This window comes from Ptychodera flava, chromosome 8 (genome assembly GCF_041260155.1).
Source record: "Ptychodera flava strain L36383 chromosome 8, AS_Pfla_20210202, whole genome shotgun sequence".
Classification (NCBI taxonomy): Eukaryota; Metazoa; Hemichordata; class Enteropneusta; family Ptychoderidae; genus Ptychodera; species Ptychodera flava.
The window spans coordinates 43,188,126-43,213,256 of NC_091935.1; the positions used below are offsets into that span (position 1 = coordinate 43,188,126).

A 25,131-nucleotide genomic window follows, 5' to 3' on the forward strand; every position below is an offset into this window, starting at 1 on the left:
ATTTTAAACATCTTGACCTGGTGGTGAAATATGGACTTGGCAGGAAAAGAGTTACATGTTTTAATCCTCCAAAATAGTAAGCATTTCACTATGAACTGTCAAAAAAATTGAACTTTCTAATAATTCTACACTAAAATTATTTGGGCTTTGATGATTTCCTAATTAATTCAATTATTCAAAATCATATTATTTTTTTCTGGGTGAATTGATAGGGGTTATACAGTACAAGAATTACATACAATGTAAGTGAAATTTTTACCAAAAATGACAAAAAAATTCCTTAAAAATACACATTTGCATATTTCATCACAATTTTAACAAATCTAAGTTGGGTTATCCCTAGGGACCTGTGTACCAAATAACAAAGCTGTCTGACCAGTGGTTATGAAGTAGAATATTTTTTACCAAAAAGGCCTTTTTTGGCATTAATTTGCCTATTTTCAACAATATCAAAAAATTAAAAAAAACACTTTCTCAAAATCATATTTTTCATCTACACAACAAATATCAAATCGGTAAGTACTGCAGTTCTCAAGATATTTGAGTGGACGGACGCCTCACAAACGGACATACATACATACATACAAACATACAGACTAACGCCGGACGGATACCCATCCCAATAGCTTCTATAGACTATAGTCTATAGTAGCTAAAAATGAAAAACAAATAGTTTCTCATAATCATATTTTGCATCTTCACAAATATCACATCTGTAAGTAATGTGCTTCTCAAATGTTTGACTGGACGGACATCCTCACAAACGGACATACATGCTACATGTATATATACAGAGTGACGACGGATGCCAGACGGATGGATACCCATCCCAATAGCGTCTATAGATTATAGTTTATAGTAGCTAAAAAACCAATATGGGTTCAAGCCTTCTGATAAATACACATAAATGTGCCAATAGCTATCTATGGCATACATGCAAGTGATATGGCAAAGCCATAATCTCTGGTCCCAAATTATAGTTTGATCAAATCTGAAAAGGGGTAGTAGAATGCAGTCCAAGACCAATTAATAGGAAGCCAATCTTTCCAAAGTTTTTGAACAACAAATTACACCGTGACTGTACTGAATAAACCCAGAGCAATTTATTACCTCATTTATACATGCAAAATTAAATATGAAGGCAACATCCAGCAAGTCTCAATTAATTACCTATTACATGATCAGTGTTCCTTTTATGTTTAATCAAAGTAACCATGGCAAACTAGAGTATACACCCTACTTTGCATAAATTGGAATGTGTGTGTCCACTCAACTACCAACAAACTTACAAGTGTATAATCCATGTTGAAAATTACATAACATTCATATTTTCTTATCATTAAAATGTGACAAGTGATGAAGTCATTGTTGTAACTTTTTCCTTTTTCCTCAACATCATTATGGTTTCAGACTGAATAAGAGATTTGTTTTCATTTCATGCTCACTAGTACCAGTACATCTTTTACTGTCAAAGTAATTGTCATGTACTTGACATTTGAAAGATAGCCAGTAGCTATCTATGATGGAACACAAACCTTCCCTATTCAAAGTACATCCGTAACCTACTGTGACACCAACTTCTTGGATTTCTGCACATTTTTCTAATATTTCCTTGACACCAACATCTGATGCATGTAATGTGCCCCAAACAATGACACGTTTAAGTCTCGGACAAAACTCTGCCAACTTTACAAGAGCAGCATCAGATACCTTTGATGGTGAATTTTGCCAACAGGAAACATTGATATTTTCTAAATATGACAAACTCTCAATGAGATGACAAATTCCAGAATCATTGATCAGTGGCAATTCTTTCAGGAAAAGAACCTTGATATGGTGACAATGATTTCCAATTTGTTCAAGGCTTGCATTTGTCAACCTTGAACAGTAGCTGAGATCTAAATACTGCAGTTGCATGGGTAAAATTTTGGAGTTGTACTCTAGGACATTTACAACTCTGAGTCTGGAGCTGGTATCATCAAAAGAATCAGTCTCATCACAATTTGGAAGAGATTGAAGACTATATGCTCCACACAATGAATGAATCTTACTTTCTCTCATTTTGCTGCATGAGTGTTCCTGATCAATGCCTTTTTGTAGATTGTCATGGTCATCCACATTCAACTCTGTCAAGACACTTGCACATGCTGCATTTGTAGATTCTGAACATGTACTGGTAGTATCACCATGTTTCAGATCACTTTCCTTGGAAGTATTTTCTGCTACTGATTCTACATCATGTTTTTCTTTTACATCATTAAAATCCACAGCTCTAGCACACATGACTCTATCTGCACTGAAATCAACACAAATATCTCTTGCACTTCTGCTTTGAGATATCTTAGTTCTATGAACATGACGTTTGAAACAAATGGTACCTTCTGTGTTGAATCTCTCATTTAGAGAAAGTTGATGAACATTGGAGCATTTCTGGGAGTCAATGAAAAGAAGTCTTGTACATTTCTGTAATATGGCATTTATACCTGTGGAAGAAATCAAAGATGAGCTTTTCATTTCCACATGCTCTAACAATGTACAATGCTCTGCAAGTTTCAGTAGACTTTTATCACTTATCTTTGAGCAGTTCCTGATATCTAGGTGTCTTAGTTTCACACAATTAGTGACCACTGCAACTAATCCAATATCAGATAAGTTTTGGCATTGGTGTAAATGTTCAGCACTGTGAATATCTAAGTACTGCAGTTTTTCACAATGCATGGCTATACTTTGTAAGCTTGCATCAGTGATGTTTTGCGCTCGTACATGTAACTTTGTTGCTGAAATATTCAAATGAGTGAGCATTGGACAATTTTCCGCGATGGCAATGACAGCCTCATCTCCGATTCCACAATTTGCTAATGAAATAAATTTCAAATGAATCAACTTCTTACTTAGCTCAACAATGCAATCACCTGTTAAAGAAGCACACTGGTCAAATTTTAGAGACCTTAATTTTGGGCATTTAGTCACCAACTCAGCCACAGTGTCATCTGATAGGTAAGCTGAATTTCTTCCATCAAAAAATTCCAATTGTGGACATCTTCCAGCAACTTGTCTTAGATTCTGATTACACCAGTCCATACTCCTTGATGTTGTGTAAAAGTCATCAACACGTACTTGCAGTTTGATCAAGTTCCTAAATTGTTGAAAAATTGTTATTGGCAATTTCCGACACCCTAAAATATTTAGGTGCTGCAGCTTTAGACAATTTGTCATGACTTTGGTCATAGCTTTCTCACTGACACTAGTGTATGCAATATTTAGTGATATCAATGCAGGGCAGTTGTCAGCAATAAAGAGGAAACTTGCATCTGTCAGCATAGTGCAGCCAGACAAATTTATCTTACATATTTTGCTACAGTAGTTCTTCATCACCTTTAACAAAACTTCATCAGTGACGATGTTCTTCCTGTCACTTAATTCAGAAAGATTAATGACTCTCCATAGACTGAAATCTTGACTGAGTTTGTTCCAGTGTAAGCAAGTTAAGCGTACACTACATCGTAAATCACGATAGGATAATTTCTCAAAGATTTCCAACAGTACATGATCTCCGAGAGCTGTGATATGCATGATAAATGTATACAGTTATTTTATTCAGATTTGAATCAAAAGAATATTGATCTTCTTGATGTTGCAGCCTCTTTGTCTTCTATTAGTCGACATTAGATGCTGATAAGGGATCACTCTGGGACCAACATCAACTGGAAAATAACAAAAAAAAATTGACTGTCAACTAGTTTGATAGTTTAAGAGTGTTTCAATTTACAGTGATATGTCATAACAAATGTGTCATTAACAAGTCATCGTTGATGACACAGTCCCCACTTGTTAATGAGTACTTTAATTACAAGTCCTCAGAGGGGATAGAGTCCTCTTCATTAATTAGGTCTGTAATTAAAAATACAAATGGGGCTTAATGGCCAAGAATGAGTTACGGCTAAGTGCCACTGAATTGAATTTACACACTATGAGATCAACATCTGTACCAAAATTCATCAAATTTGATGCAGTATTTGTGGACATATCACTCTAACTAGGAATGTCCATTACACATGCAATTACAATTAGGAATGTCCATTACATATGCAATTACAATTAGGAATGTCCATTACACATGCAATTACAATTAGGAATGTCCATTACACATGCAATTACAAATTAATTATCATGACACTCATAAATGTCATTATTAACTGTTATAGCAATATGAGCTTAACATGTGTACCAAGTTTCATGAAATTTAATAAAGAATTTCTTGACATATCAGCCTAATTACAAAATTCAATAATTGACATCTTCCTGCTACATGTTGTAAAACAAATTAATGTGCATATGTATGACATAGGTCAATGTTATTGTACCAGCTTTGAATGATATTGGTAGAAATATGTCTGAGTTATGGATTTGTACATGAAAAAATCGTAACAAATGGCAAGGCAGCCATTGTGCATTAGATTGTGAAACCAATACATATGCACATTTATGACATAGGTCAACGTCCTTGTACCAACTTTGAATATAATCGGTTGATACAAGTCTGAGTTATGGCTCTGGACATGAAAAAAATGAAATAAAATGACCGCCATGCGGCCATATTGGATCATATTGTAATAAAATACCGTCAAGGACAGTGTGCTCACATTCGGTTTGAAATGGTAAATTCAAGAAATATTTAAACCAGAAAAACAAGAATGACAAAAGCAAATAAGGTCTGCAACTTAGGTACTGGAGGTCATCTTTAGGAACATGCATATCAACTTCTATAGCAATGGGACAAGCAGATCCTACATACATAAGCAAATGTCAACAAAAAAATTAGCCAGAGAAGCTTGACAAAAAGAAAAGGTGGGAGAGTGAGGAAAAATAAAGAGTGGGAAAAAATGTACAAGGGATCTGGTAAAAAGTAATGCTACCCCATCAATCTTCTATCCCCTACCCCCTCCTGAATATCAAATGTTCCACCCCTTACATAAGACCAGCTGGCAGGAAATGTATTTACAACCTTGAGTGGACGGGATGTTTTAATTAATGCTATGAGTGCTATCATTGGAATGCAAACAGCACTTAAAGAGGAAAGTCCAGCGCTGTTGGCGCACAATAGGCAATGTCGTAGTGTCGTTGGTTGTTGGCAAACACTGGGCGGGATGGTTAAACACTTGCTTAGTCGTTGGCTTATCAGAGAAACATAAACTATCTTTTACACCAGGAACTACCGATTATCACCTCTGCCTGAATATTACGGAAGTGTGTAGGGTTCACACAATTCGAGACTACATTATAACTAGGGTTTGTGGAGTGGTCGAGGGGCTGTGGTCTGGTCGACAGACCTTCCTTGACTGTGATTTCTTCGCTACTAAGGTGACTATTTGCCGTACGTTGTGAGTTCGAATCCAATTAAAATTTACTGAATTCAAATCACAGTCGTTTTGTGGTTCGATAGACACCGATGCGATGACCGCTGTGGTATGCAATAGAGTTATGAAACAGAATGGCCGCTCATGTATCGCCGAGTTTGGAGACGAATTTCCATCATACAATTTACTAAATAGACAGCAACGATGTATGGCTTTCAATACATCTCTGAATTTCTGCTAACCTTTTTGCGTCTAAGTAGATGTGTGCATATTCCATTGCGATTTCAAACGGGACCCGGTTTTCAACCCCCTGGTTTCAACCCTGGCTTTCAACATGGAATAGATACTTTCTCACAACAGCAGCGGGTGATTGGAATGTGAAGGCGCTGGTGATGGAAGCCAGTAGTTGAAATGGACATAGTATTAACAGCTTCGAAAGGAAGATAGAAAAAGAAGGTCTTGACTTAGTTCAGGAGAGAACTTCCTCGGGCACTGTACTGAGTTCAAATCTAGTCCTGAACATCTCGTGCTTGGTACAAGAGTGCAAACTAGACATATAAACAATAAGGGGAAAGTCTAGCAAATAAATTATAGTCTCTAAGGACGGCAGCAGATTGTGATCGTAAGCAATCGTAAGTTAGAACCTTCTACTGTTTGTAGCTTTATGGCTTTTTTGGTTGGCAGTGATGTAGATAATAGCCGGTCACTTGTATAAAAGACGTCGCGCGGCCGGGTCACACGCAGCTTGCCATGGAAAAAAAACTTGTGAATTTGAAAAACAAATCTTCACTCATTTGTAAGCTTATTTTCAGTGTAATTTTGGTATTTTGAACAAATCACAGATAATTGTGAAGAAATTTTGAGTAAAACTGATTTAAAACGTTACGATCCCCAGTTTAGAGTTTGGTATACAACAGCATGACCCGAAGTATAGTAAGCGCAGGTTGCATATCCGGTTACCTCGGATAGGTAACCTCGGAAAACATCGACGACCGTTCGTTGTATGCAAATGACATGTGACTAAGACGTAGTGGAAAAGTTGTCCGCAGTTCCATAGATGAGCCTGCATATTTGAATACTATATACGCTGCTTGCTGTTCATGATATGTAAGCCAGAAACTTCAACAAAAGGAAACTACTAGTAATCTGTGACAATGGTCGGCCAAGTATTTTGAAATACATTGGTAAAGAAAGTAAATGACGCTGATGAGTCCCCCAGGACAGCTGTGCACGGCCGTGGTCGTCGTCGATGAGAACTCGAGTATGGATGATCGATCTACAACGCAATGTTGACGTTGCCAGTAACAGTGGTAACGATGTAATCAACACTGAAATTTCAAGTCCACTCAGCTCAACTGAATTGAATCAACTGATATAAACAATGACCAAACTTGTCAAAATGCCAAAGGTACTTCCTCAAAATATGAGTGACAAGTCATCGTTGATGACACAGTCCCCACTTGTTAAAGGGTATTTTGATAACAGGTCCTCAGAGAGGATAGAGTCCTCTTCATTAGGTCTGTGATAAAAATACTTTTGAATGAATTCGCTTGATACATGTCTGAGTTATGGTTCAGGACATGAAAAAATCGTAACAAAATGGTCGCGCAGTGGCCATATTGGATCGCATCACAAAACAAATTGATGTGCATACATATGACATTGGTCGATGTCCTTGTACCAACTTTGAATAAAATTGGTTGAAACATGCGGATATGCCTGAGAAATGGCTCTGTACATGAAAAAATCGTAATAAAATGGCCACCTGGCAGCCATATTGGATCGTATCACAAAACAGATTGACGTGCATATGTATGACATAGGTCAATGTCCTTGTACCAACTTTGAATAAAATCGGTTGAGACGTGCCTGAGTAATGGCTTTGTACATGAAAAAATCGTAATAAAATGGCCGCCTGGCGGCCATATTGGATCGTATCACAAAACAAATTGACGTGCATATCTATGACATAGGTCAATGTCCTTGTACCAACTTTGAATAAAATCGGTTGAGATATGCCTGAGTTATGACTCTGTACATGAAAAAATCGTAATAAAATAGCCACCTGGCGGCCATATTGGATCGTATCATAAAACAGATTGACGTGCATATGTATGACATAGGTCAATCTCCTTGTACCAACTTTGAATAAAATCGGTTGAGACGTGCCTGAGTAATGGCTTTGTACATGAAAAAATCGTAATAAAATGGCCGCCTGGCGGCCATATTGGATCGTATCACAAACCAAATTGACGTGCATATCTATGATATGGGTCAATGTCCTTGTACTAACTTTGAATAAAATCGGTTGGAACATGCCTGAGTTATGGCTCTGTACATGAAAAAATTGTAATAAAATGGCCGCCTGGCGGCCATATTGGATCGTTTCACAAAACAAATTGACTCGCATATCTATGATATTGGTCAATGTCCTTGTACCAACTTTGAATAAAATCGGTTGGAACATGCCTGAGTTATGGCTCTGTACATGAAAAAATTGTGATAAAATAGCCGCCTGGCGGCCATATTGGATCGTATCACAAAGCAAATTGACGTGCATATCTATGATATTGGTCAATGTCCTTGTACAAACTTTGAATAAAATCGGTTGGAACATGCCTGAGTTATTGCTCTGTACATTAAAAAATCGTAATAAAATGGCCGCCTGGCAGCCATATTGGATTGTATCACAAAACAAATTGACGTGCATCTGTATGACATATGAAGTAATCCTTGTACCAGGTTTGAATGAAATCGCTCCAGGCATCTCTGAGATATCTGTGTGAACGGATGGACGCACGGACGCACGGACATGACCAAACCTATAAGTCCCCCCGGACGGTGTCTGTGGGGACTAAAAAGATTCAGTTTCGATGCCTGAAGGAAGAAATGAAATTTTGATTGCCTTCAAAACGACGTGTGAAGACTCTCAATGTTCATAACTTTTTACAGGAACACATACTAAATGTTTTTTTCAAGACCACCAATCACTCCAAAAAGAAAATGCCGTTTCTTGCGTGTTCATTACATGTGTCTTATCGTGTATGTTGTATGTGGCTGTGTATACGTATGTTTAGGTACATAACGGTGATTTTAGTGATAAGTCAGTACGCTTTGTTAGTTGTGCTCGGCAGGGTTCAAGATCGCCCAGGCCGCAATTTGAATTTGAGTAATCATGATTGGCAGCATACATTAACTTTTAGAACAGAGGTCAAATGGACATTCTGGACCCACACTTTGTGAAAATACGCATTCTCTGTATTAAATAACAGTGTTTTTCAACGTTTTTTCGACATAAAGGCAGTCGCTACACATTCACAGGTGTCATGTATGAGATTGGACGGAAATTAACGCTGTTCACCCGTCAAATTTCTGGAAATCTCGGAGCAAATCGCGTGCGTCTTACACGTAGCGTGGCTTTTTCACATCTGCATAGTCTTACCATAATCCCCCTTTTGTAGGGGACTTTGGCGTTTAAATCAGTAACAGATAGTGAAAATCCTTCCACTGTGGGGGGGATTACGACATCTGGAATTATCCTGGATCCAAATTCCTCATCAGTTCTTGTGTGTCTTACATGCAAAAGTTGCAAAAATTGGTTTGCAATGAAAAAATTTACCTCAGCCTTGTTTTCTGGATCAAATTTTACTACAAATTGATATTAAATATGACAAAATTATGTTCAGAGCCTTCAAAACTCTCTCACAACATATCCTGGGTTGGTGTAGGTCATTTAAGGTCACAAAAGAAAATTACCTAAAATATAAAAATTTGGGGGTTCCCAACACTTTGAGCCGAAAATTTATCTAATAACATCCCTCGGAACTTTTGTACCAAATTACAATGCTATCAGACAAGTAATTTTGAGAACAAGTTTTCTTGACCAAAAATGACAAAATTGTCTGAAAAATACAAATTTGTATATTTCCGGACAATTTCCACATATCTAACTATTGTCATCTCTGGACATCTGTACACCAAATAAAAAGCTGACTGTCCAGGGGCTTTAAAAAGAATACATCTTTTAAGATTTTTTGACCAAAAATGACAAAAATTGCCCCTAAACAGTAATATTTCCAATTTTGTCATAACAACAATTAGAAGGGTAACACCCTTGCAAACATCCGATCAAAATTTGAGAGCAATTGAGCTAGCGGTTTCAGAGAAGAAGAAATTTTACTTACAAGTCATCGTCGATGACACAGTCCCCACTTGTTATTGGGTACTTTGATTACAAGTCCTCAGAGAGGATAGAGTCCTCTTCATTAATTAGGTCTGTGATAAAAATACTTTGATACAGATGGCGCTCAATGGCCAAGAATGAGTTCCATGGTGATGAAAACATAAAACCAATGTAGGCCACCATCCTAAAGTTCATAAAATGAATCAACCAGGAATCAATCAACAGGATGTTGCAAAACATTTTTGCATACAATTCTAACACTTGACAGATTATCACTGCATGGGACCATATTTCATAAAGTTTGATGCAGTATTTACAACACTATGAGATCAACATCTGTATCAAGTTTCATCACATTTGACGTTGTATTAATTTGTGGCTATATCACCCTAATTAGGAAAGTTCATTACTTATGCAATTACAAATTAATTAAAATGACACTGATAAATGTCTTTTTCAATATTAAAGCAATGTGAGCTTAACATCAGTTAACAGCTGTATAAAGTTTCATGAATTTGATGCAGTACGTATTTCTTGACATATCAGCCTACTTACGAAACTTCAATAATTGACATGTTACTGCTACATGACGTGAAACAAATTGACGAGCATATGTATGAAATAGGTCAATGTCCTTGTACCAACTTTGAATGATACTGGTGGAAATATGTCTGAGTTATGGCTCTGTACATTTGAAAATTGTAACAAAATTACCGCCATGCAGCGATATTTGATCTTACTGTTTAAAAAATCAACATGTATATGTATGACGTAAGTCAATGTACATGTACCAACTTTGAATAAGATCAGTTGAGACTTGCCAGAGTTATGGCTCTCGACATGAAACAACCATAACAAAATGTCTACCATGTGGCCATATTGGACTATCTCGTGAAACCAATCGACATACATATGTATAAATAAGTCAATGTCCTTGTACCAACTTTGAATAAATTTGCTTGATAATGTCTGAGTTATGGTTCCGGACATGAAAAAATCGGGAAAAAAATGGCCACACGGCGGCCATATTGGATTGTATCATAAAACAAATCAATGTGCATATGTATAACATACTAAGTTTGAATAAAATCGGTGAATAAAATTAGTTGAGACATGCCCAAGTTTTGGCTAAGGACACGAAAAAATTGTAACAAAATGGCTGCCATGCAGCCATATTGGATCATATCATGAAACAAATTGACATACATATATATGACATACTATGTTAATGTGTACCAACTTTGAATAAAATCGGTTGAGCTTTGCCTGAGGGTATTATGGCTCTGTACATGGAAAAATCGTAACAAAATGGCCGCAAGGCAGCCATATTGGATCGTATCACATAACAAATTGACATGCATATATATGACATAAGTCAATCTCCTTGTACCAACTTTGAATAAAATCGGTTGAAACATGTCGGAGTTAAGGCTCTGTACATGAAAACATCGTAATAAAATGGCTGCCTAGCGGCCATATTGGATCGTATCATATAACAAATCGACGTACATATGTATGACATAGGTCAATGTCCTTGTACCAACTTTGAATAAAATCGGTTGAGATGACTGTCTGAGTTATGCCTCTGTATATGAAAAAATCGTAACAAAATGGCCACACAGCAGCCATATTGGAGAGTATCACAAAACAAATTGACGTGCATACCTATGACATTGGTCAATGCCTTTGTACCGACTTTGAATAAAATCGGTTAAAACATGTCTGAGTTATGGCTCTGTACATGAAAACATCGTAATAAAATGGCTGCCTAGCGGCCATATTGGATCGTATCATATAACAAATCGACGTACATATGTATGACATAGGTCAATGTCCTTGTACCAACTTTGAATAAAATCGGTTGAGATGACTGTCTGAGTTATGCCTCTGTATATGAAAAAATCGTAACAAAATGGCCACACAGCAGCCATATTGGAGAGTATCACAAAACAAATTGACGTGCATACCTATGACATTGGTCAATGCCTTTGTACCGACTTTGAATAAAATCGGTTAAAACATGTCTGAGTTATGGCTCTGTATATGAAAAAATCGTAATAAAATGGCCGCCTGGCGGCCATATTGGATTGTATCACAAAACAAATCGACCTGCATATCTATGAAATTGATCAATGTCCTTGTACCAACGTTGAATAAAATCGGTTGAAACATGTCTGAGTTATGGCTCTGTACATGAAAAAATCATAATAAAATGGCCGCCTGGCGGCCATATTGGATTGTATCACAAAACAAATTGACGTGCATATCTATGACACTAGTCAATGTCCTTGTACCAACTTTGAATAAAATCAGTTGAAACATGTCTGAGTATGGCTCTGTACATGAAAAAATCGTAATAAAATGGCCGCCTGGCGGCCATATTGGATCTTATCACAAAACAAATCAACGTGCATCTGTATGACATATGAAGTAATCCTTGTACCAAGTTAGAATGAAATCGCTTCTTGCATCTCTGAGATATCTGCATGAACGGACGGACGGACGCACGCACGCACGCACGGACATGACCAAACCTATAAGTCCCCCCGGACAGTGTCCGTGGGGACTAAAAATGAGAGAAGTAACCAAAAAATTCAGCAAAAAATACAAAATTCAAGATATCTTCACGATATTCATTCAACTGATTTTGATCAACCTTAGGAATCTGTATACCAAATATCACAGCTATCAGATGAGTAATTTTTCAATAAAAAAATTTTTAACCAAAAATTTGGAAAATTGCCCCAAAATTACAAATATTAAAATTTCAGTTCAATTTGTATACACTTGACTGAGGTCATCCCGGGGAAAATGTATACCAACTTTCAAAGCAATCATATGAGTGGTTTCAGAGAAAAACATTTTTTGACTAAGAACTGAAAAAATAGTGTCAATGACACTGTGCTCCCAGTTTACAGAAATACTAAGTACTAGTGCACACATGACATTGCATTCTTACACGTTAATTACTAAGAAAATTCCATTGTAAGTCCAAAGTATAGGATAAAGCCCGAGTACAAGGGCTCTTCTGGTATATAAAGTCCAACCCAACGATAAAATGTGGAGGCCGCAGGCCGAGATATTTTATCATAGGGTTGGACTTTATATACCAGAAGAGCCCAAGTACGGGGGTTTTATCCGACTTAAAAACTATCGCCCCTAACTGGTATATTTTCGTTTTCAATGTGTTTACGTCAACCGTCCCCTTTGTCAATGTAACATGTTTAGGATATGAATTAAAACTTTTATTTGTGAAATAGCCTTCCAAAGTAATGGAACATCCTATAAATGCCCTAGGGTATGGGGTGAGAACACCGCCAAAATTATCTTGAAAACTTTATTTAAACTTATCTCATTATTATTATTCCATTGTTTGGTGATTAATGATAATTATATCAGTATTTGGCCATTATTTTGCAATTATTTGATCATTATATGGATATTATTTTGACATGATTATGAACTTATTTGGTAATTCGGTTGTTTTGACATTATTCAGCATTGATGTCTTGATTTGGAACTTATTTCATCATTATTATTCCATTATTTGGTGATTTGGTCATTTTTATGTCATTATTTGGTCTTTCTTATGCAATTATTTGGTCATGATTACGACATTGTCTTGACATTCTCTTGATATTGTCTTGATTATGATTATCTTAATTCGGTTCTTTTGCCATTATTCGGCATTGATGTCTTGATTTAGAACTTATCTTATCATTATTATTCCATTATTTGGTGATTTGGTCATTTTTATGTCATTATTTGGTCTTTCTTATGCGATTATTTGGTCATGATTACGACATTGTCTTGACATTCTCTTGATATTGTCTTGACATTATTATGTTAATTCGGTTCTTTTGCCATTATTCGGCATTGATGTCTTGATTTAGAACTTATCTTATCATTATTATTCCATTATTTGGTGATTTTGTCATTTTTATGTCATTATTTGGTCTTTTTTATGCGATTATTTGGTCATGATTACGACATTGTCTTGACATTCTCTTGATATTGTCTTGACATTATTTTGTTAATTCGGTTCTTTTGCCATTATTCGGCATTGATGTCTTGATTTAGAACTTATCTTATCATTATTATTCCATTATTTGGTGATTTGGTCATTTTTATGTCATTATTTGGTCTTTCTTATGCAATTATTTGGTCATGATTACGACATTGTCTTGATATTCTCTTGATATTGTCTTGACATTATTATGTTAATTCGGTTCTTTTGCCATTATTCGGCATTGATGTCTTGATTTAGAACTTATCTTATCATTATTATTCCATTATTTGGTGATTTGGTCATTTTTATGTCATTATTTGGTCTTTCTTATGCAATTATTTGGTCATGATTACGACATTGTCTTGACATTCTCTTGATATTGTCTTGACATTATTATGTTAATTCGGTTCTTTTGCCATTATTAGGCATTGATGTCTTGATTTAGAACTTATCTTATCATTATTATTCCATTATTTGGTGATTTGGTCATTTTTATGTCATTATTTGGTCTTTCTTATGCAATTTACTTGGTCATGATTACGACATTGTCTTGACATTCTCTTGATATTGTCTTGACATTATTATGTTAATTCGGTTCTTTTGCCATTATTCGGCATTGATGTCTTGATTTAGAACTTATCTTATCATTATTATTCCATTATTTGGTGATTTGGTCATTTTTATGTCATTATTTGGTCTTTCTTATGCAATTATTTGGTCATGATTACGACATTGTCTTGATATTCTCTTGATATTGTCTTGACATTATTATGTTAATTCGGTTCTTTTGCCATTATTCGGCATTGATGTCTTGATTTAGAACTTATCTTATCATTATTATTCCATTATTTGGTGATTTGGTCATTTTTATGTCATTATTTGGTCTTTCTTATGCAATTATTTGGTCATGATTACGACACTGTCTTGACATTCGCTTGATATTGTCTTGACATTATTATGTTAATTCGGTTCTTTTGCCATTATTCGGCATTGATGTCTTGATTTAGAACTTATCTTATCATTATTATTCCATTATTTGGTGATTTGGTCATTTTTATGTCATTATTTGGTCTTTCTTATGCAATTATTTGGTCATGATTACGACACTGTCTTGACATTCGCTTGATATTGTCTTGACATTATTATGTTAATTCGGTTCTTTTGCCATTATTCGGCATTGATGTCTTGATTTAGAACTTATCTTATCATTATTATTCCATTATTTGGTGATTTGGTCATTTTTATGTCATTATTTGGTCTTTCTTATGCAATTATTTGGTCATGATTACGACATTGTCTTGACATTCTCTTGATATTGTCTTGACATTATTATGTTAATTCGGTTCTTTTGCCATTATTCGGCATTGATGTCTTGATTTAGAACTTATCTTATCATTATTATTCCATTATTTGGTGATTTGGTCATTTTTATGTCATTATTTGGTCTTTCTTATGCAATTATTTGGTCATGATTACGACATTGTCTTGACATTGTCTTGATATTGTCTTGACATTATTATGTTAATTCGGTTCTTTTGCCATTATTCGGCATTGATGTCTTGATTTAGAACTTATCTTATCATTATTATTCCATTATTTGGTGATTTGGTCATTTTTATGTCATTATTTGGTCTTTCTTATGCGATTATTTGGTCATGATTACGACATTGTCTTGACATTCTCTTGGCTTTCAATTATCTGACCTCCTTTATTATCTGAACTCATTATTTGACCTGCATTTGAACCCTACCCAGAAATCATTGCACATTCACAATGGCGCAGTTGATACGGTCTGTTCCCTCGCATAGGGATAGAAAAGCGGGCTTTGCTTAAGTTTTAAAGCGCAGCTCAGCACATCACGTATCTAGAATAGTTGGGCGTGCTTGAAAACTGAGATCGACCACAATTTTGGATAAAAAATCGATTATTTTCGGTGGCGGAACTGGGCTGTGTTGGGTAGCCGATGGTGGCCTGTAGTGGCTATTACACCTAGCCTAGCCCTGCGTACGATGCTGTGTGTTCCTCTACAGCTTATCGCCCCGCTCACCACGTTATGACTTTTCTGCCTTACAGAAGTATTTTGATTCATTGCGGTTTCATACCAACAAAGCAATAAAAAGTCGTTAGGTTAGCGACCGTGCCCCTATGAGTTTACAATAAAAAAAAAAAAACATGCTCGAGAATAGTTCCCGACCAACCAAAAATATTATGTGGCATACCTACGATAAAACATCTTCGTTGAACGAATATTTCCTTGATACTTATTAGTACCGGCTTTTCAGTCTGTAGCTTACAGGTGCAACTCTTACTGGCCGTAAAATAAGATAAAAGATAAAAGTATTGCTTTCTCATATTTTCATAATTCCCATCTGGACTCATCTGGATAAGAAAGCTTCAATAATGGCACGAGTATGTTGAGATGATTTTGATTCTAATAATACAATCAAATGCAGTGTGGTCTATATTTGGCAAATAAATACGACAATGTAATCGCTTTGTCAAGGTCAAACATATTTAAGGCTGCGTTCAAAAAAAAATGGTGAGGGGGAGGGGGCTGGAGGAATCACGATTGAAATCTTATTTTTTTTCAGATCCCCCCCCCCTCAATACCCTAAAAAATTTTCAAGTCCCCCCCTCAATACCCGCAAAAATTTTCAAGTCCCCCCCCCCAAAAAAAAATTACCATATAGCCGCATATTTATTAGGAATGCACACAGAGTAAAAAAAAACATGTAATGTGTTGTTCTGCACGCAAATCTTTAACACTACCTCTTATCAGCAGGTTATTGAGCCATATACCTAGGGCAAGTTCTAAAATTGATTCATTTTTAAATGCATCAGTGAACTTTTTGGATTTCTCAGTCTAAGCCGACTTGAGTTTATCCAACTCTGGCCAGTTCAATGGCACCAGCTGAAGAGCACACAAAATGACAATCATGAGAGAGTATGAAAATTGTGTATCCCTAGCTACGTTTAACCAAATTGTGAAAAAATGAGCACAGTGACCTACCGAAATTTTTTTTTCAAAAGTACAAGACATGATGCCACTTAGATGCCACTTATAAAATGTTTTACAAAATTGACAATACTGGAAGGTTAAAATATTCCATGAAATTAATGTTTTAATCTCAGAAATTTTGGGTCTAATAATGGCAAATTTAATAACAAATAAAAGTTTCCGTTTAGTCACACATTTTTCCATTTAAATTAGAGTCTTTACTGTTCAGAGTTTAACTTTGTGTTATTGGTACAATGAGATGTGAAAATTTAATTTACTGCATGAACTTGAAATGAATGGTTTTATATATTGATTTTAAGTGATTTTTAAATAGAAAAACTGACTTTTCATCGTACACTTGCATAAGATCAAGTATGGTGACCCCATCTTTTTTCTCTAATATTTGATTGTTCTCATATGCCAGAATTCAAAAATCCATGGTAACTGTTAGTCCCCTAGACTTCTATGTGTTGCGATTTTTTTAAGACAGCGCGGCGATTGTCGTTTTCGTCCACGGTATCGATACCTTTACTGATCTCTGTGTGGCAGGCTGGGTGTAACCTAGCTGTGCGTACGTACAGGTCTTGTGTGTTTCCGGTGTTATACGGCCTCCACCATATAACATAGCAGGCCCATGGAACGTTTCGTAGATCGTCGTCGGATGGGAAGTGACTGACACTGTGAGGCCGAAGACCGAACCTCGGTCTTAGTCACTTCCCATCCGACGACGATCTACGAAACGTGCCGTGGGCCTGTACCATTATAACGCCAAGAACACACGGTACACAGACCTGTACGCTCGGCTAGGTGTAGCCCTGCGTACAGGTCTGTGTGTTCCCAGCGTTATACGGCCTCCACCACAGCCCTGCAAGGGTCTATGGAGACAACTGGCGACTCTGCGGTCCGGATCCGGACCGCAACGAAAAAACGGTCTTTTTGGCCGAAATCTTCTCTATCGGGGCAAAATCCGTTCCCTGCCTACCTTTACCTCCTAAACGACCCCAGAAAAGATGCGATTAACTTCTCCTAACGTCCAAAACCGCTCGTTTTCTGAAACATAACGTACTCGACAAGTTGTTTACCCATGGACATCGCCATTTGGAATCTCGCCAGTTTATCTCCACAGACCGTTGCAGGGCTGTGGTGGAGGTAGTATAACGCCGGGAACACACAGACCTGTACGCAGGGCTAGGCTAGGTGTAATAGCTAATACCACAGGCCACCAAAGGCTACCCAACACAGCCCAGTTCCGCCGCCGAAAATAATCGATTTTTTATCCAAAATTGTGGTCGATCTCAGTTTTCGAGCACGCCCAACTATTCTAGATACGCGATGTGCTGAGCTGCGCTTTAAAACTTAAGCAAAGCCCGCTTTTCTATCCCTATGCGAGGGAACAGACCGTATCAACTGCGCCATTGTGAATGTGCAATGATTTCTGGGTAGGGTTCAAATGCAGGTCAAATAATGAGTTCAGATAATAAAGGAGGTCAGATAATTGAAAGCCAAGAGAATGTCAAGACAATGTCGTAATCATGACCAAATAATCGCATAAAAAGACCAAATAATGACATAAAAATGACCAAATCACCAAATAATGGAATAATAATGATAAGATAAGTTCTAAATCAAGACATCAATGCCGAATAATGGCAAAAGAACCGAATAAACATAATAATGTCAAGACAATATCAAGAGAATGTCAAGACAATGTCGTAATCATGACCAAATAATTGCATAAGAAAGACCAAATAATGACATAAAAATGACCAAATCACCAATAATGGAATAATAATGATAAGATAAGTTCTAAATCAAGACAACAATGCCGAATAATGGCAAAAGAACCGAATTAACATAATAATGTCAAGACAATATCAAGAGAATGTCAAGACAATGTCGTAATCATGACCAAATAATTGCATAAGAAAGACCAAATAATGACATAAAAATGACCAAATCACCAAATAATGGAATAATAATGATAAGATAAGTTCTAAATCAAGACATCAATGCCGAATAATGGCAAAAGAACCGAATTAACATAATAATGTCAAGACAATATCAAGCGAATGTCAAGACAATGTCGTAATCATGACCAAATAATTGCATAAGAAAGACCAAATAATGACATAAAAATGACCAAATCACCAAATAATGGAATAATAATGATAAGATAAGTTCTAAATCAAGACATCAATGCCGAATAATGGCAAAAGAACCGAATTAACATAATAATGTCAAGACAATATCAAGAGAATGTCAAGACAATGTCGTAATCATGACCAAATAATCGCATAAGAAAGACCAAATAATGACATAAAAATGACCAAATCACCAATAATGGAATAATAATGATAAGATAAGTTCTAAATCAAGACATCAATGCCGAATAATGGCAAAAGAACCGAATTAACATAATAATGTCAAGACAATATCAAGAGAATGTCAAGACAATGTCGTAATCATGACCAAATAATTGCATAAGAAAGACCAAATAATGACATAAAAATGACCAAATCACCAAATAATGGAATAATAATGATAAGATAAGTTCTAAATCAAGACAACAATACCGAATAATGGCAAAAGAACCGAATTAACATAATAATGTCAAGACAATATCAAGAGAATGTCAAGACAATGTCGTAATCATGACCAAATAATTGCATAAGAAAGACCAAATAATGACATAAAAATGACCAAATCACCAAATAATGGAATAATAATGATAAGATAAGTTCTAAATCAAGACATCAATGCCGAATAATGGCAAAAGAACCGAATTAACATAATAATGTCAAGACAATATCAAGAGAATGTCAAGACAAATGTCGTAATCATGACCAAATAATCGCATAAGAAAGACCAAATAATGACATAAAAATGACCAAATCACCAAATAATGGAATAATAATGATAAGATAAGTTCTAAATCAAGACATCAATGCCGAATAATGGCAAAAGAACCGAATTAACATAATAATGTCAAGACAATATCAAGAGAATGTCAAGACAATGTCGTAATCATGACCAAATAATCGCATAAGAAAGATCAATAATGACATAAAAATGACCAAATCACCAAATAATGGCATAATAATGATGAAATAAGTTCCAAATCAAGACATCAATGCTGAATAATGTCAAAACAACCGAATTACCAAATAAGTTCATAATCATGTCAAAATAATATCCATATAATGATCAAATAATTGCAAAATAATGGCCAAATACTGATATAATTATCATTAAATCACCAAACAATGGAATAATAATAATGAGATAAGTTTAAATAAAGTTTCAAGATAATTTTGGCGGTGTTCTCACCCCATACTAGGGCACATTAGTTTATGTTTGTACCACCGCAGATTTTGTGTTGCAGCTGGTTTCCGCTTTGTTACCAAATTTGAATATTAGGGAAAAAACGTACCAGATGTCTACAGAATATGACATGTTCACTTTTGATTGGACAGTACTTTACTACGGCGCCGTCATTCGTTTCTGAAATTTGGTGAGCAAGGCTTTACGAGTAAATAAAACACCCTGAATTGAGCACTCTGATTGGTAAATCAACAGTAGATAGTTTTTAATTAATCTAATACCCCAGCAAAATGAAATGCTCCATCTCATAATGACTTTTACATATCTGACAGAAAACAACCCTAGGATCAAGACTACCATGTTTTAAAGCAATCCATCAAATACTTTGGGAGAAAGGTCACATGACATTTTGTCAAATAAATTGTATTGCTAAGTTATCCCTACATACCAAAAATCAGACCTCTAGCTCTATTGGCTTGCTCAAAATTAGATATGTGCATAATTAATGAGGTACAATATGTGGCGTCATAAGGTGTCCCATCATACCATATATGAAAGGTTTAGCACTTGTGTTACTGAGTTATGGACAAATATGTATATTTGAGGTCAAAGGTCATTGAGGTTACGTGACATTTTGTCAAAAGAATTGTATTGCTAAGTTATCCCTATATACCAAAAATCAGACCTCTAGCTCTATTGGCTCGCTCAAAATTAGATATGCACATAATTAATAAGGTAAAATATGTGGCGTCATAAGCTGTCCCATCATACTAAAAACTACTCATCAGATATCTTTGGTTGACATGTTCATAGGGATGATCCGATAAGTATGATGAAATCTTCAATTGTGTATTTTTGCAGCTATTTTGGTCACTTTTTTCTGGCCACTGCATTGAGCTATCAAAGATTTCCACCTTCTTCATCAACATGTGTCGAAAATAGTTATTCTCTACATAAACACAGCGGAGCTATATCGGCCGCTAGGTCGCTTGTCTTTTTATCAAGCCTTCTCTGGCTAGTTTTTGTTGTTGACATTTGCTTATGTATTTACGATCTGCTTGTCCCATTGCTATATAAGTTGATTAACATGTTCCTAAAGATGACCTCCAGTACCTAACTTGGAGACCTTATTTGCTTTTGTCATTTGTGTTTTTCTGGTTTAAATATTTCTTGATGGACCAATTCAAACCAAATATGGGCACACTGTCCTTGACGGTATTTTTTTCTATTTCAATTCATATGCCATGAGTGTTATCATTCTAATGTAAACAGCACTTAAGTTAGTTACAGAAGTCAAAAGTCAAAGCCAAAGTCCCCTACAAAAGGGGGATTATGGTAAGACTATGCAGATGTGAAAAAGCCACGCTACGGGTAAGACGCACTCGATTTATACCAAATTACAAAGCTATCAAACAAGTAATTTTGAGAACAAGTTTTCTTGACCAAAAATGACAATATTGTCTTAAAAATACAAATTTGTATATTTCAGGACAACTTCCACATATCTAACTATTGTCATCTCTGTACGTCTATAAAAGTTGTCTGTCCAGGGGTTTTAAAAAGAAAATACTGTTTAAGATTCTTTGACCAAAAATGACAAAATTGCTCCAAAATAGTAATTTTCCCAATTTTGTCATAATTTCAACAAATTAGAAGAGTAACACCCTCGCAAAGATCCAACCAAAATTTGAGAGCGATTGGGCTGACGGTTTCAGAGAAGAACAATTTTTACTGAAAATGAGAAAAATCACCAAAAAATTCAGCAAAAATACAAAATTCAGGATATCTTCACAATATTCATAAAACTGTATAAGGTTCACCTAAGGTACTTGCACACAAAATTTCAAAGCAATCAAAACAGTGGTTCTCGAGCTATTAGTTTTTGACCATTTTCACATTTTGTAGGCTCATTTGCATAATTCTGATAATGCAGACTTCATTTTAACAAAATCCCATCTATAGCCAAGGATGCATCCACAGACCAAATACCAAGCTGAAACGTGCAGTGGTTTGCGTGTATTTGATGTTGACAGACATACTGTACATACATACATGCTTACACATACATACAGAAGCCACTGACTTCAGCTTATATGATAACCTCACATTGGTATACCAAATGTGAGCTATTAATATATCAATACTTCAATATTTGAGAATGTAAGTTGAAAAAAGATCCCATCTCTTTAGGCCCCAGATTGAAAAATATCGTTGCTATCATTAGAGGAGAGATTTTAAAAACAAACGGCCAGTAATCTTTGGAGGAGAGATTTTTAAACAAACACCATTTTCGTATTCATATTCGTATTCGTTTTTCGTATTAACTTCTATCACAACAACCAACTTCAACATTCTGTTGATATGGTTAGTATTGATAATGGAAATTTAGCTGGCATGCCCTATTTGACGAGTTGTAAAGGTAATTTTCTTGTTTTAAACTATCAGTCTGTAAAAGTGATCGTCATAATGACAGTGAATGCAGGGCTCACAGTTAACATTTTCAGTTGGTCGCATGCCCCTAAGTCGAAACTTTAGGGGCAAACCTTGAAAAAATTAGAGGCATTTTGTATTGTCAAGAAAACCTTAAAAATTAAATAGACTGCTGTCACAAAGAAAATATCATCTCATATGATGTGGGAAAGCGTCAAAAAAACGAGATGAATAAAATGGTATCATATGTCCTGATCGGTAAGTATGTTTCTCTAATAAAGATTAAATAAATGTATGAGCTGTTGTCTTTATTTGAATACAGCCCATCTCTTTTTCTTTTCTTACGTTTGTGTCAACTGTGATTGCCAGTACATGTTGATTTACTGGCATTGTGATAAGATACATCAGAATGCATGGAAATTGGTTTGTATCGCGAAATATCGAGAAATACCTGTATTCTATGCTAAATAGACTTCAGCTAGTCTAGTACCAGTAGCAGTCATGACTGGCTTGATCGGTTTCTGTCATTTGTTACTGTGCGACCCAGTATTAGTGTTATGTAGTTTGCCCCTTTCTTCATTCAATACAACTCCGTTCTGCAGATCACCCCAAAAACTTTCAGCAGTACTATTTTTGGGGATCAATTAAGCCGCTAGCCGTAGATAGCTACTTTTTTCAACCAAAACTCTGAATAGAAATGCAGCATTACTATCAACTTTTGATGGATTTTTTTTTGTAGGCAAGAGACCAAAACTGAAATGTATATGTGCATTAAATCAGTCTTTGTTGATAGCCGTGGTCGAATGCTAATTTAGATACGTCATTCTATTGTTGTACATCCATGGTCTGTTCTAAATAATTGCAGTCGCTACCCGGCAAATTCTATTTGCTCTGATATTTCACAAAGTTGCTTGCTATTTAGATCTTGCTGAAAACAAAAACTTTTATAAAACGGGCTAATCCACTTCAAGCTTGATGGAATCAATACTTTGATAATCTGCTTTCCAAAGGACGATTTCCGGAAATGGTCTGGCGGCCGGCTTGGCATCTCACACGCCACTAACACGAATATTCATTACGCACGTGAACGCATATAACATGTTGCAGTTGCGTGTTGATGGACTTGCTTTCCCTTGTAAACTATATTTTGATGACAAGGTATACTGAGATTATGATTGGTTCAATTGAAAGTGATGTGACAGCACTAAAACTGCTTCTGATACTTGATTGGATTGTAGTAAAATTTATCATTAAATTCATGGGATATTTTGACAAATCAAGATAACATCAGCAGACACATTGGCAGCGCTGTGCAGTGGAGAGAACGTCGCGCTCAAACCGTACTCCACTCAATGGCTATGCTTATTCAATGTGTATTTTGGGGTCGCGGCCTTTTGGGCCAATGCTTTGTGAACACTGAGCGAATACATGTTGAATTTGATCACGTATAGAGAAATGTCTTGAAAAAAGTTCAGTCAAAAGTGCGACTCACCTAAACCTTCAGTCGCAATCTCATAAAATTTGGTCGCCTATGCGACTGAAAATGGTCGATACTTTGAGCCCTAATTGAATGAAATACATGAAATTATCGGTCGGCCTGGTTTTATGTTATTATTACTCACATCTTTACTCTGAAAGATAAACTACCTATTGTGAAATGTATTTCTGATACTTTCTCCCGAGTAGCAGCACATACAACTTGGTCGGAACTTGAAATTTTGTAACTTTTACCTTACAGCACTCCCTGAGAGTGTTGTTGAGCAGTAAAGTTTTGTAAAGTATTGTATTTTCTTGTTATTATTATTTACATCAGGTCTACATAGAGCCATATCAAAATCAAGTAAAATACTTAAAATACAAATTGTAACTGGATGACTGCAGTGCATATAACAATTTTCACATTTTTTTATTCGGATGGTTGTCTTGGAAGACAAGTCCCCCGTTCATCATAGCTTTCCACTGTCACCCGTTTTGCAGTGCCTCACACCCCTCTGCCCTCCCTGCTGCAAAATAATGGTACAGCCCAGGGCAGCTCCTTTGAACAACTATACCATCATCCGCTCGCACAAGTCCCGTTACTTGGCACTATTAACTATACCTACCTGATTTCGGGGAACATCAAGCTGCCCAGACAAGAGACCTTGGCAAGCGAAGATGCTGCCTTACCAGATCCCAACTGGTTTTTAAGTAATTTTTTTTCAATAAAATGAGGTTAACAAAATTCTTAAAAATCTACATATGCAAATTTATGTAGCTTTAACAAAATTTGGCAGATGACATTACGAACCATATCACAATAGTGAAATCTCAGTATATATCGTATATTGCACATTCATTCCTGAAACCTGGACTAAAAATACCAATTTCTGTCAGTGACCTCAATACGAATACGAATACGAAAATAACTTCAGCATCGACGTAAAACCCACCACTATATATAAACCCAACCGACAACAAAGTTAGATGTGTTTGATAATGTTCGCATGTCATAAATCTCTAACTTAAAAAGAAGTTGCCAAAGGTTTAGAAAATAACATCTGCTAACAAAAGGATACACAGATATGATGTACCGCGCAGAACGTGTGTCGCATGCCCCATTATCAATGATTATTTGGAGCTCACACAGTATTGATAGTAGTATGGAGGTAGTCTCTGCTACCCTCATGAAAGTAGATACACCAATATTTACCCGAGTATTTACTGATTTACTGTTATCATCTGTATCATCGCCTTGGCAGAGATCAAACACCGTACACCTGCACCCACGTACTACCATGCACAATCTGTTATAGTGTAATTTTCGGAACCAATTAACTTGAAAAGTCCGGCCCGG

General features: G+C 36.0%; 1 protein-coding gene across 1 annotated transcript; it reads right to left on the reverse strand.

The window, feature by feature from the left end:
• Positions 1–1,305: 1,305 nt before the first annotated feature.
• On the reverse strand, positions 1,306–25,123 carry LOC139139393 (F-box/LRR-repeat protein 7-like). The gene is made up of 2 exons (XM_070708300.1): positions 24,988–25,123; positions 1,306–3,704 (listed from the first exon to the last, which is right to left on the reverse strand). The coding sequence occupies exon 2, from the start codon at positions 3,571–3,573 to the stop codon at positions 1,399–1,401; it is 2,175 nt and encodes a 724-aa protein (XP_070564401.1). The 5' UTR covers positions 3,574–3,704; positions 24,988–25,123; the 3' UTR covers positions 1,306–1,398.
• Between the last annotated feature and the right edge of the window lie 8 nt (positions 25,124–25,131).

Coding starts and splice junctions, on each gene's coding strand:
- LOC139139393 (XM_070708300.1), bottom strand. CDS start 3,573: ATGCATATCACAGCTCTCGGAGATCATGTACTGTTGGAAATCTTTGAG.